This window comes from Aspergillus ruber, assembly GCF_000600275.1.
Source record: "Aspergillus ruber CBS 135680 unplaced genomic scaffold scaffold00010, whole genome shotgun sequence".
Taxonomy (NCBI): Eukaryota; Fungi; Ascomycota; class Eurotiomycetes; order Eurotiales; family Aspergillaceae; genus Aspergillus; species Aspergillus ruber.
In genome coordinates this window covers 27,846-40,651 of record NW_024467306.1, presented here as the reverse complement: position 1 = coordinate 40,651, position 12,806 = coordinate 27,846, and the positions used below count along the sequence as shown (strand labels likewise).

At 49.9% G+C, this 12,806-nt stretch overlaps 4 protein-coding genes across 4 annotated transcripts; all 4 read left to right on the top strand.

Annotated features, from left to right (window-relative positions):
- Positions 1–354: 354 nt before the first annotated feature.
- Positions 355–1,803, top strand: EURHEDRAFT_514740 (TATA-binding protein-associated factor TAF6; the record flags this gene model as incomplete). Its single annotated transcript, XM_040786299.1, has 3 exons — positions 355–724; positions 783–1,195; positions 1,252–1,803. 3 exons carry the CDS (start codon positions 355–357, stop codon positions 1,801–1,803), a joined length of 1,335 nt encoding a protein of 444 aa, XP_040639484.1.
- Positions 1,804–2,443: 640 nt separating this feature from the next.
- Positions 2,444–4,696, top strand: EURHEDRAFT_498610 (adenosylmethionine decarboxylase SPE2). The gene is made up of 2 exons (XM_040785715.1): positions 2,444–3,061; positions 3,125–4,696. Exons 1-2 carry the CDS (start codon positions 2,941–2,943, stop codon positions 4,501–4,503), a joined length of 1,500 nt encoding a protein of 499 aa, XP_040639483.1. The 5' UTR covers positions 2,444–2,940; the 3' UTR covers positions 4,504–4,696.
- A 340-nt stretch (positions 4,697–5,036) lies between these two features.
- EURHEDRAFT_514738 (transcription initiation factor TFIID subunit 11 family protein) lies at positions 5,037–6,171 on the top strand (the record flags this gene model as incomplete). The annotated part of the gene is made up of 2 exons (XM_040786298.1): positions 5,037–5,593; positions 5,643–6,171. 2 exons carry the CDS (start codon positions 5,037–5,039, stop codon positions 6,169–6,171), a joined length of 1,086 nt encoding a protein of 361 aa, XP_040639482.1.
- Positions 6,172–6,741: 570 nt separating this feature from the next.
- Positions 6,742–8,278, top strand: EURHEDRAFT_454077 (acyltransferase family protein; the record flags this gene model as incomplete). The annotated part of the gene is made up of 3 exons (XM_040784171.1): positions 6,742–6,858; positions 6,907–7,534; positions 7,587–8,278. 3 exons carry the CDS (start codon positions 6,742–6,744, stop codon positions 8,276–8,278), a joined length of 1,437 nt encoding a protein of 478 aa, XP_040639481.1.
- Between the last annotated feature and the right edge of the window lie 4,528 nt (positions 8,279–12,806).

The window sequence follows — 12,806 nt, the reverse complement described above, 5'->3', positions numbered from 1 at the left end:
CTTTCAACTATGAAGGTGATGTACAGAATACTACGTAGGAAAACAATATTAGAGAGGGGAAGTACGGCACATCGCAGCGCCACGACCGCAACTCATCGGGCTTGGCATCGCGACAGCTCTGTTCCTACTCCGACAGGCGTTTAACGCTGTTACTGATTACTTCTCTTATTGCAACTGCTGAGCTGTGCTAGCAGAATGCGTGCTGTTTCCTTCGGACCCACGAGTCGCCGTTAATCTACGTACCACTACGGTCTGACCTTGAATTCCCATCGGCCACAACCATCTCCGTTCTCTACACCCCGAATCCCTTCCCAAATACAACAAACGAGAAACGACACACGGACAGAAAACAAAATGTCCGTCTGGAACCCTGAAAACATTCGCGACGTGGCCGAGTCCGTCGGCATCGTCAACCTGCACAACGAGGTCACCGAGAACCTCGCCCGCGACGTCGAATACCGCATCGCGCAAGTCCTTGAAGAAGCGCTGAAGTTCATGCGCCACAGCAAGCGCACGACCATGACAACACAGGATGTTTCACATGCACTACGGGTGCTGGACGTGGAGCCGTTGTATGGGTATGAGTCGACGAGGCCGTTGCGGTTTGGCGAGGCGTCGCTGGGGCCTGGGCAGCCGTTGTTTTATGTGGAGGATGAGGAGGTGGATTTTGAGAAGTTGATTAATGCGCCGTTGCCCAAGGTGCCGAGAGAGATTTCTTTTACTGGTTTGTTTCTCTTGTTTTATAATTTGGTAGAGGTGGTGCTAACGGTGAGACATGATAGCACACTGGCTCGCCGTCGAAGGTGTCCAACCATCCATCCCTCAGAACCCAACTGCCGCGGAATCACGGAACCTCGAACTCCTCTCCAAGGGTCCGAATGCCAACTCAACGCTGGCCGCCATGAGCGGCACCAACGTGGCCGTCAAACCCCTGGTCAAGCACGTGCTATCCAAGGAGCTACAGTTGTACTTTGAGAAGGTGTGCGGTGCGTTCCTGGACTCGAGCGAGGAGTACCGGACGAGTGGGTATGCGAGTCTACGGGAGGATCCTGGGCTGCATCAGCTGGTGCCGTATTTTGTGCAGTTTATTGCCGAGAAGGTTACGCATAGCTTGAAGGATATTTTTGCGTTGACGCAGGTGATGCATATGACTGAGGCATTGGTGCAGAACAAGTCACTTTATGTTGATCCATACGTGAGTCCTTATCCTGGTGATTATATTATTGTAGATACTGATGGTATGCTGGCTAGGTCGCATCACTGATTCCCCCGATCCTAACCTGTCTCATCGGCCGCCAACTAGGCGGCAACGCAGATTTAACAGAGCAATTCGCCCTGCGCGACCTCGCCGCCTCGCTCCTCGGCCTGATTGGCAAGAAATACTCGCACTCGTCGCACGCGCTCAAACCCCGTCTCGCCCGCTCATGCCTCAAGACCTTCCTCGACCCCGCCAAGCCCTTTGGCGCTCACTACGGCGCCGTCATTGGCCTACACTCTGTAGGCGGTTCCGAGGCTGTCCGCGTCTTGATCCTCCCGAACCTAGCGACGTACTCGAACAATCTCCTCGGCGACGGCCTGGCCGATGATAACCCACGCCGACCGGAAGCTGAACGCGTCCTGGAGGCGCTGCTAGCCGTGCTGGGGACATTGAGGGAGGGCTGTCTGCCGCAGGTGAATGGCCATGTGCCACAGGTTACGGAAGATGTCCGGGAGCAGCTTACAGGGAGAGTTGGGGATATAATTGCGGCTAGAATTGCAGAGGGAGGTGAGGTTCAGCTGGCGCAGGCGATATTGGAGGCTTAGCTAGCCCCTTTATAGCATTATTTTTTATTACATTAGGGGGCAAGGGCATTGGGCGTTGGGCATTGGTGTTTTATCTGTTTTTACAAAATCGCGCAGTTAATGGAGCGTTATGTAAGCCTTGCGACGTCATTTTGCCGGGTAGTACCGCCTGGTCGCGCGACCTCCTTCGTGGAGAGTATTTGTATGTACAGAGTAGTGATAGGGAGTATCGAGAGAAGACGGTGTATTATTATAGTAGCAGTGCACCCCAGCGTGTGCGTAAATGATAATAAACAAACCCAATTAATATGCCATAGCCATAGAATCCCCCCATTGGGCATCTCAGCCACTGTGTCCTGCGGCTCCACCAATGCGCGGGCCCTAAACCAAGTCCCCTCCTCGATCGGTCAATTTTTTCCTTCCTTTCTTTCTCCCTCGCTCTGGGTTCACTCACACACTTGTCTGTTCTCAGGCAATTATTTCCTTGTCACTGTGGTTATTGAGGGTGCTATAAATCCCTGATACCTTTTAATCTATTTTGCTTTTCTTTATTCTCGCTTTTTTTTCTCTCGCCAGTGTGCTCGCTTCGCCGATGTCCAGTTTCATGGTATCGCGCGACCTGCTCTAAGCTCAATTGTGTCTTTGCCTTCCATGAACCCAACGGATCTACTGCGATTCCTGTCTAAGCCTGCGAAGTGAGTACTGCCCTTCTTCTGAGAGGTATGGTGAATAGCGACAGTGCTAACATCGTCAGGCCCAGATAACACGACCCACGTTCACCGTCCTCGTTATCCACGCATTTTTCTCTTTCTCCATCCCTTTTCCACATTTTATAAACAGCAAATCCTCGTCTAGACCCGATACTCCACCGGTATCGGCCTCTGTCAGAGCGAGGGTTCGATTCCGATCAGCCACCATTCCATTGTCCAAAGGCTTTTTCCTCTCCCTCTGCTTCCGCCCTCCCTAGCAGCCTTTCCGGGGCATTGATACCTTCTTCTTCCATTTTGTCTGGCCGTGTGCCAGTCGCTTTAGCTTTTCGTTAAAGGGCCTTCTCTCTCAGACGGACATTCCCCCCCTTTTGTTCGTCTGGGTAGCAGATAGTGCTTCCTAGACAGTCGAGTTCGACCAACAATCCAAGAACAAGTGAGAGTTGTCGAGATGGGCTACATTAGTATTCCCAAGAATTACACGGCTTCGCCGTCGTCATTTATGGGGACACCGGCGTTGACGATTAATCATGAGGCGACTCAGGGTCTTGACTCGTCTAATGCTTTTGAGGGTAAGTTTTTTTCTTTTTCTTTTTTTTTGGTCGCCTGGTAAGGGATTATGCTGATTATTGCAGGACCCGAGAAACTTCTTGAAGTGTGGTTCGCCCCCTCTGCCAATCAGTTGGGCTCTGCGATGCCTGCCGGCTTGAAGGCCGTGCCCGAAGAAATCTGGAAGGACATGTTGGATCTGGTCAACTGCCAAGTTCTGTCCATTGTCGCGTCCGATGATGTCGACGCCTACCTGTTGTCCGAGTCCAGCATGTTCGTCTGGCCGCACAAGTTGATTCTCAAGACGTGTGGTACCACCACACTGCTGTCGGGCTTGCCGCGCATTCTCGAAATTGCTGCCGTTTTTGCCGGTTTCCCCAAGGCCGCTGCATCGCGTGGACTTGGCGTCGCTGCAGCTCCGTACCGTGTGTTCTACAGTCGCAAAAACTTCCTCTTCCCTGACCGTCAGCGCGGCCCGCACCGTAGCTGGAGAGACGAGGTTCGCACCATGGACAGGCTGTTCTTGAACGGTAGCGCGTACATGATTGGCAAGATGAACGGCGACCACTGGTACTTATACCTGACGGAGCCGCACACTTTGCTCACGCCGCCTGGCAGTCCCAAGCTGGACGAGAACTTCCCGGAAACCGAGACCAAGGTGCTCAACGTTCCTGAGATTGCCGCTGTTCCTGGTGCGGCTGATGAACACGATGAGACGCTCGAGGTTCTCATGACCGATCTGGACGAGCAGAACGCCAAGCAGTTCTACCTCGACCACGCGACTTCTGTGGCAGAGAAGCGTTACCGCAACTTTGATCGCGAGAATGGCAGCGAGCACGTCGATGTCTTCAGCAACACGTCCTCGGACATGAGCGACATCGACTCGGAGGGCAGCCAAATTCTGCCCCCCGAGCTGACGACCGAAGGCCACGCCCTGGGCACAGTAGTCACCGAGTCCTCCGGTCTATCAGACGTATACCCGAAGGAGAAATTTCCGGAATCGCGCATCGACGCTTACCTCTTCACCCCGTGTGGATTCTCCGCGAATGGCGTGATCCCGTCCCCCGATCGCAAGACAGGCACGCACTACTTCACCGTGCATGTCACCCCGGAGCCGCACTGCTCCTACGCGTCCTTCGAAACCAACGTTCCGCATTCACAAAACGGCCAAACAACCGCCGACATCATCCAGCAAGTCGTCGACATCTTCCAACCAGGCCGCTTCAGCGTGACTCTCTTCGAAGCCAAACCCATAGCCGTCGTCGAGGGCGACGCTGACGCCAAGGACGTCAAGTACATCGAGCGCCACGCTGCGCGCCGCACGCCGAAGACCGAACAGGTCGCGGGATACAGACGGGTAGACCGCATCGTGCATGATCTGGAAGGGTATGATTTGGTTTTCCGGTACTACGAACGCAATGACTGGAAAGGGGGGGCCCCGCGACTTGGAGAGGAGGGGTTCTGAGATCTGTGCAATATGGTTTTTGTACATAGTGTGCAGTAAATCTCGCTGGTTTGCGTGTAGTATTCAGTATCTGGGATTGAGGGAGGTCGTCTATATGCGAGTTGTTATGTGTATTGTTTGCGGATTGAGCATTTATTTCGGGTTCTGCATTAGCTGTAGCGTAATTATGCATATGTTTACATCAGCTTCATCCATGTCTTTTGCTTTAATCGTAGTGCGTAGCGATGTTTTAGACAGGATACTCCGTACTGTACTCCGGTGGTGAGCGGAGCGGATCTTCTATCTTCAGTCCGCGTCTGGCCGAGTTCTATCATTTTCAACCAACTTCAACTCCAACACTATCGAGATACCCATCCTCTTCCTTAGTTTTAATACTATTTTGCATATTTTCTAACCGCTTTTCTCGTCCTATATTCATCACACTATTAAATCACGCCGAAACTACGAACACACCGACCGCGTCGCATCGACGCCATCTCCATCTCCATCCTACCACTTCAACCACCCAACGCAATCAACCACAACACACCAAAATGTCCTCCCCACCCCCCTACACTCCCTCAAACCCCCTAAAACGCACCATGACCTCCCTCTCCACCCCCTCCGCCACAACCCCCACAAACACATCCTTCCACAAACGCCCACGCATGCACCCGCTCCGCCAAACCTCCTTCCCAACGACCATCGACGACCCGCGCGCAGCACCCTTCAGCGCCGCAGCCAGTGACGCCGGCTCCGTGACGGGCAGTTTCACGGGGAGTCTCGATGGGGCCTTTTCAGGCGTGGGTGGAGCGCAGGTGCCGAAGGGTGGGAAGAAGAGGGGGAGGAAGAGTAAGGCTGAGAAGGAGAGGGAGCGGGAACGCGAGCGGGAGGAGGGAATTGGGAGGGTCGGAGAGGGGAGGGGGAGTGTTGACGTTGATGGTGGATCAGTGAAAGGGGGGGGAGGGAACACTGGGGGAGGAGGCGGTGGTGGTGGGAATACGGGAGGGAATGAGGATGCGGAAGAGGATGAGGATTTTGATGATGAAGGGGAGTTGTTGGGACGGGAGGAGGGGGCGACGGATATTGAGGCTGAAAAGAAGAATCTTGCGTACGTGTTCCTACCCCGTGGAAGATGAAGAGTGGTGCTGACTGTGCAGTCTACTGGTCGACGCATTTAACCCCCAGCAATCAGAGCGATACGATTTGTTCAAACGAGCGAAGTTGAGGAAGGAAACTCTACGGAGAATCGTCAACCATGCGCTTTCGCAGTCTGTGCCAGCGAGTGTGGTTACGACTATTAACGGATTTACAAAGGTGTATGCGGGAGAAATCATCGAAAAGGCACGGACGGTACAAGCGCAATGGGCGGATGCACACGATCAATCTGCGCGTGCTGAGTTCGAGGAGCAGCAGAAACTAGCAAGCTCGACTACGACTGAAAGCGACGCCGCGATCAAACAAGAACCAGGGACGCAGCCTCAATCCCAACGCGTGTTCGCTCCACCTCCGAATCCGCATCGCGGACAGTTGCTCCCGGCGCATCTGAGAGAAGCATTACGTCGGTATAAGCGCGACGGCGAAGGCGGTGGTGTTGGTTTTTCGGGATTGAGTATGGGGAACCTCGGCGTGAGAGGGTCGGTTACTTGGAATGCCGGAGGTGTTGGTGGACGGAGGATATTCAGATGATCATACCCTCTGCTGTAACTGCTTCTGTGCGCAATTTAATATGGCATCCGAATTTCCGTAATAGACGATCACCATAATGCTATCAACAGCTCAAAAGAACTTGGGGTCTTGGCGAACATCGCCCGAAGAGGAAATGTTCAGCCCTATTCCTGAATCCTTCAGGATTGCATTATGAGCCGGTATAATAATTGTGCAAAGTCAAGTCATGTAGGATGTATTTACTTCAACCCTTACCGCATATCTCAAATGTTTGGAAAATAACATTCAGTCTACGCACCACGTGCGCCAATCACTTGTCACCAGCTCCTCCGTGTATGGCGCGATTCTTGGCAACGAAATGGCCCGGTATTCCCGGTGCTGATCCTCTTCTTTGAACGTCGCAGGCAGAAACTACGGGGAACGGGGTACAAGACACAATGTAGGGCAACACGGTAGGGGGTACGTATCCCTGTTTGTGTAGCTTTTGATTGTTCTCCCCCGGTCAGACTTTCAAAGTACTCCGTACGCTCTTTTACATACTGGAGTACATTCGTTATTGTTTACATACTACTATGTTGACACTCCTTGATCATGTTTGAACCTACATATTTATATTCCCGTCTGGTGGAAAACCTCCCCCCACTGCCCTGGCAGTCTGGTGACCCCAATGTCAAAGGGGATCCCCGGAAGAGCGTCAAGTGGATTGATGTACTCCCACCCCCCATACATATCTATATCCGTGTACTGATAAAGTAGGGCCTCCGCGGCATTGCATCCTTCCTCGTCGTCCTCACCCATCTCGCCCGCGCCTGGGACTACGATCTCTTCTCCCCCCGCGACACCGAAGATGTCCCACCCCGAATCCTACAATGGCCCATCCTCCGCATCCCCTGGCAAGGCCGCATAGGAGTGACCATTTTTGCCTTCCTAACCGGCTATGTCTGCGCTCTCAAGCCCCTCAAACAATCCCGCAACGGTGATACACTGGGTAGTTTCACTTCTGTCGCAAAGAGCGCCTTCCGGCGACCCCCGCGACTCATCTTACCGGCTACCATAGCGATGGTGATATCCTGGACGCTCGCGCAATTCGACGGCTACCTCACCGCACTCCGGTCAGACTGCTGGTGGTGTCGGTATGCATCGCCAAAGGTGAAGGAGACCCTTTATGAAGAGGTGATTGAGCTAGGGAGGAGCTTTCTGAGTGTGTGGACAAATGGGTTTATGGCGTATGATGATCATCAGTGGGCGTTGTTGCCGTTGTTGCTGGCATCGATGTTGGTTTACATGGTTCTTGTTGCGACGATGTTTGTGAGGTGGAGGTGGAGGGTGGGGGTTTACTTGGGGTTATTTTTGTATTTTCATCAGAGTAGGGCGGAGAATGTTGGTATGTCTTCTCCCTTTGGTCCTTTGGGCTGTGCTGGTGCTAACTTGAACAGAGACGTTCCAAATGCAAGCCATATACGGCATGTTCCTCAGCGACCTTGCCTACGAATCGTCTTTCAAGAACTTTCTCGAGAACCACACCTGGATCCGCAAAATGATTTCAATACCACTGGCAGTAATTGGCCTCTTCATAGCAGGCTACCCCGGCGAACACCCCGAATGGTCCACCTGGTCCAACTACATGTACGAAACAGCCCCCTACCTCTTCCCACCCGAAGTCAACATCGGCAAACGCTACACAGCCATCGGCGTCGACCTGATTATTTTCGCCATCTACATCTCCCCCACCACAAAGGACTTTCTCTCAAACCGTCTCCTCCTCTGGCTCGGGAAGCAGTCGTTTGCGGTGTATTTGGTCCACGGGACACTCCTCCGCACAGTACTTTGCTGGATGTTATACGGCATCACAGCGCAGCCATGGGATCCTATCTTCGATGAGAACGGGGAATTTGCGGCTGAGCCGTGGATTCCCATTCGCGGACCGGTTGTTGTTGGGATTAGTATTCCCGTTTGGATTGCGATTGTGTATGTTTGTGCGGCAGGGTGGACGAAGTATGTTGATACGTTCTGTGCGAGGATTACGCAGAGGTTGGAGGGGTGGATGTTTGTCGAGGATGAGAAGAGTGATGCTGGTAGGGGGGCACCGGCTTTGCCATTGGCTTCGGTGCCTATGAGGACTACTTGATTTGCTTTTGGTTTGTGGGATTGGTTTGGGTATGGTACAGTACTGGGGGAGTTGCCGGTGCCTAGTACCCCTGCATAGTACGGTTGCACGGGTGGCTGGCCCATTGTGTTACTGCGCTGTTTGCTGTGTTTATTTGTTTTCGAGCTGCATTGAATTGCATGAGCTGAGCTGGTTGTGTGAATATTTACTCAGGAGTATTCGCAGTTGGACGTGTCGTGTCCTGTGTATATTGCATTGGTTGGTTGCATATTGCTTTTTAACTAGGGGAATTGCGAGATTGGATTGGTTTCTATGTTGGATCTCCATGCTCTGATATCCTGTGTAGATATATAGTAACATCTCTCTCCACATTGGAGTAAGCTTATCACATGTCTGAATAATTTGTTCAGTCTCAAGTCTCAATACTTCAATGGTATATTTTGCCTCCATTCACTCACTAGAGGATGATTCTGGATTATGTAAACCGATATATGGCAATTCACCCCTACAATTTCCTCTCCCACTTATCAACAACACCCTATTATTTCCTTGATTCTTCCATGTCTACTGCACCCATGTCTCCCACCACTTTATCACTGATAATATCATCTCCCTTGATACGTATGGAGCAACGGCTATTCAGGAATTCCTTTCCTACATAAGTGATTCCCGGGAACCATCTCACCTTCAAAGCTGAAGAGAACCCCGAACAAGACTGGTATAGGAATAGTTACGACACATCCTGAGGATCCTTAACTACCAACGGCGAAGAAAACCCATAAATGCAACGATAGTTTCGTTATTTTTGTGACCTTTGTTGCTCGGACGCCGTACAAGACTACACCAGCGAGTCTCGCAAATACTAGCTGCCTGAGGCCCAGACGAAGCATCGAAGACTTGACTTGATTACGTGGTATTTGATTATAAAGGGGTCTTCTACCACGATCCAGCTAACGGTAGCCTCACGATGCTTAGTTAATAGACATCTCTACATTCAGCTGATGAATAAATGATATGGTATGGGTATTCTTACCCCAACCAGCACTCCAATCAGGTAATGTAGGTGCACTAAATGCCGTCACCCATGCATTCCAGTGGGTTTTCTTTACTTCCTACCTGACTTTCCGCGTGGGTTTTAATGCTGATTATTTTCCAATTGTTTATAGAAGCCCAGGGTTTCTATACTGATTTGGTCCTAAACTGGGTCTTGGTGGCTTACGCGCACAGGTTGGAGAGGGCTCGGAGTGAGATGTTTCGTTACAGTTGGGCCCTGGCACGATTGGAGGTGACTCGTCAGGGGATACCTGAAGGACAGAATCCCTTGCAGGCATGCTGGCCAGAGAAGACCTATGATAGGTTGATAAACTCCAGGTGTCAAATGCGATGTTTATTGTTGTTAGTACTAACACCAGGCACCAGGAAGAAAACAAAGGCTGTATGGCTGTCCGTTACTTTTTTTCTTGTTTTCCACCCAACTCATTGCATCGAACAACATTTACGGCATTCTATTCTTTACAATTGACGCTCTTCACCAAGCATTGGAGCGGTACTAAGAGGCGTACGGCCCAATTAGCCACCGGGAAGAATGACTGGTTTCACACAGAAATCGAATGGGCAACTTAAGTCCACTGAAGCGACCAAAATCAAAGGGATTATGAGGAATTGTTACAAGAATGTTCTTGATGGAAGTGTTATTGACTTTTCTGGCGTGCCTAGAAGTTTCGTCAACATATACAACTCACTGATACTAACTTTGTGAGATCAATGGCAGCGGCATCAAAGATTGAAACATGACCAACGATGCCTGGCACAGTGGGTGTGCTCCTTATGCCCATATTGCAACGTAAAAGCGTGGAACTGCTAACAGACGTACTACGCCAATGGAACCAAGAGAGGAGAGTTCAGCTGTCGATAAAAGCAAAGTATCCCAGTACCTCAAATCCACTTACCTGGACTTACTGGAGAGCGGCTGGGTCGGTTTTACTAAGAAGTGGCCCTGTTTTAATGACTTCTCCGAAGCTGCGTTAGAAAGACGCGTCTTAAAAGAGCGACTAGGATACGACCACATCGGCCAGGTAATTGTGGAATGCACTACGATCGACTTGGCTTACTCCGGCTAACCCTATATTAGCAGAGATTCAGATTTTATACTGCTTTAAACAGGCCACTTGCAAGTTTCTTAGTTCTAGCAAATGATGATATCTGTATGATGGAAAATAAAACCGGTGGTATTCAATGGCTGAGAGACCTTGTGTTTTCTCCATAATCCATTGACAGAGATTCAAAGGTAAGAAAGTCTATCACTGCGAATGACAATGTACGAGCTTATGTTGAAGTACATGCTGCTAACAGTCGGATGATCAGAAAACACTGAGCCCAAACACAGAAGTTGTCAAACTTCTAGCCAATGTTTACGTCAAAGCTATATCCTTCTTTCTAATATATCGCGGACTTGACACACATAACATCTCAGACAGGCATTTGACATTATGGATATTACCGATGGGTGTGCATACCGAATTATTTTAGCCATTCGCATACCATGGTATGTATGTGTATGGAGTACTACTCAGACTTCTACCATACTTTCATGCACCACCAATACCCACGACGCAGGATTTAATCAATTTTGGGAGACAGTCGAAGATTGAACTAAGGGGATGTTCTGAGTATTCTGTCTTAAGAATATTGGCTTACACTGACTCCAGCTGGCAATATATCGGGCGGGGTAAAAGTGCCATCAGGCAAAGGCTATCATATTGGTAGCAATTCTCGGTGACAGATCTTACAAAAAAGCTCATAATCTCGCGCTAGAGATTTTTGCGGTCATTAGAGTGCCTTTCATGTCAGAGACAGTGACAATCGCTGCCAGGGCAGATCACCTTGATAACATGGATAGTACTAGCAGCGCAAACTTTTTTAGAGTTCGCCAGCACGGAGCCCATGCCGGTGAAAGCTTGCCTGAAAAATACGAGGGACCACAAGATAAAGCTTTGCTATTTTGCTTTTTCTTGCTTACATTGGACACAGAAGTGTTCTGAGGTCTATGTCCATTGCACGGGCAATGCAGACACTCCGAAAAAAACGTAGTACGCCGAGATCATGTGATGATTGCTACTGAGTCTATTGATTTTCTCTTGACCAATATGCACGTACGACATCCCCAAAACTAGTGGCGGAGAAAGAGGGAGTGCTCCACTGACACGGTAAAGACCACCTCTTCGCCGTCTTACGGGCACACTCAAGATAACTACTCCCATCCGATGAGAAGTTCGCAGCAACCTGAGCCCTTCAAATTACCACATCGCCCTTTACTATGTTTTTAACAATAAAGTTGTTGACTCTGGTAACACGATTGTCCTCACATCCAATGATCCCACCGCCCTCTGCCCGAGGCAGCCCTTGTTGAAATGCAATGGATACATAACAGGGTCACCACCCTGCATCATTAATTCTGGAGGCGCGATTAGGTGAGAGAAGATATGTGGAAAGAATCATCCATCTTGGGGTTACTACTGTTCTTGAGAAATCCAGTTCCTTTCGCGACAGCCTCTGCCACGAGAAGAATCTCTAACATTTGTATAACATCCAGGAAGATAAATTCTTAGTATATCCTATGGGATATGGATCACGGGGTTGAAGTACCAGAGAAAGATGTTTACATGGGACCATCATCCCCAAGGATAGCCCAGAAAACAGAACTCATGTTCTCTGTTATCTACAGTTATTGACCGAGCTTCGAGCCACACCATGTCAAAAATGCCCCCCAGGCCATTCATAATGGATATCAGAGCTTAATTTATACTTGGTTAATGAGTTGTATCGCTTATATCGACGGAAAGTCTCTATCTAGCGAGTCTTCTGCGATACCCCCGCTGGAACTCTACGAGGGAGATTTGAAGATTGCTGTTGCCATGAGCTGAAGAAGTAATTCCTCCCAGAGGCCTTGTCGTGCTCTTTAAGGACCCCAAATTGCCTAAGCGATGTGGTGCCCAATCCGCAGGCACATGTCTGTCATTCGATTTTTCATAAGTCAACGCCATAATGACTCCGATTGCCTAAACATGAGTTTTTAAGTACCCTGATTAATCCCTTAGTTGCTGGAGAAGCCGGAAATTCCCAAGAAGCCAGAAGACAGGGCTCTCGGTCCTCGGAGTATTCGGCGCCTTTTCAGTATCTAGATCAGCAATGTGTATACATATGTCAACATTTCGTCTTGAACCAATCGGTGGAAGTGTTGCTACCTGTGACTGTCTTGCGAATGAGATTTTATAATCGCCATCCAGTATACAACACATTGGCACGCCTCTTGAAAAATCGTACTGTATTCTCTCTGACCGTGTTTCGGTTGAAGCTTTCTGATGGCAACCTATTGCCTCAAGTTTTCGGTCTACAGATGTTTTTGAAGAATAGAAAATACTCCAGTGTTTTCGAATACACGTCACTTGTTGATTAAGATAAAGTTAGGGCCAACCATGGTGCATACCAGGAACGACTTTATAAGTCTATTATTGGAATCGGACTTTCAATAAGCCACTTCCGAAGCGTA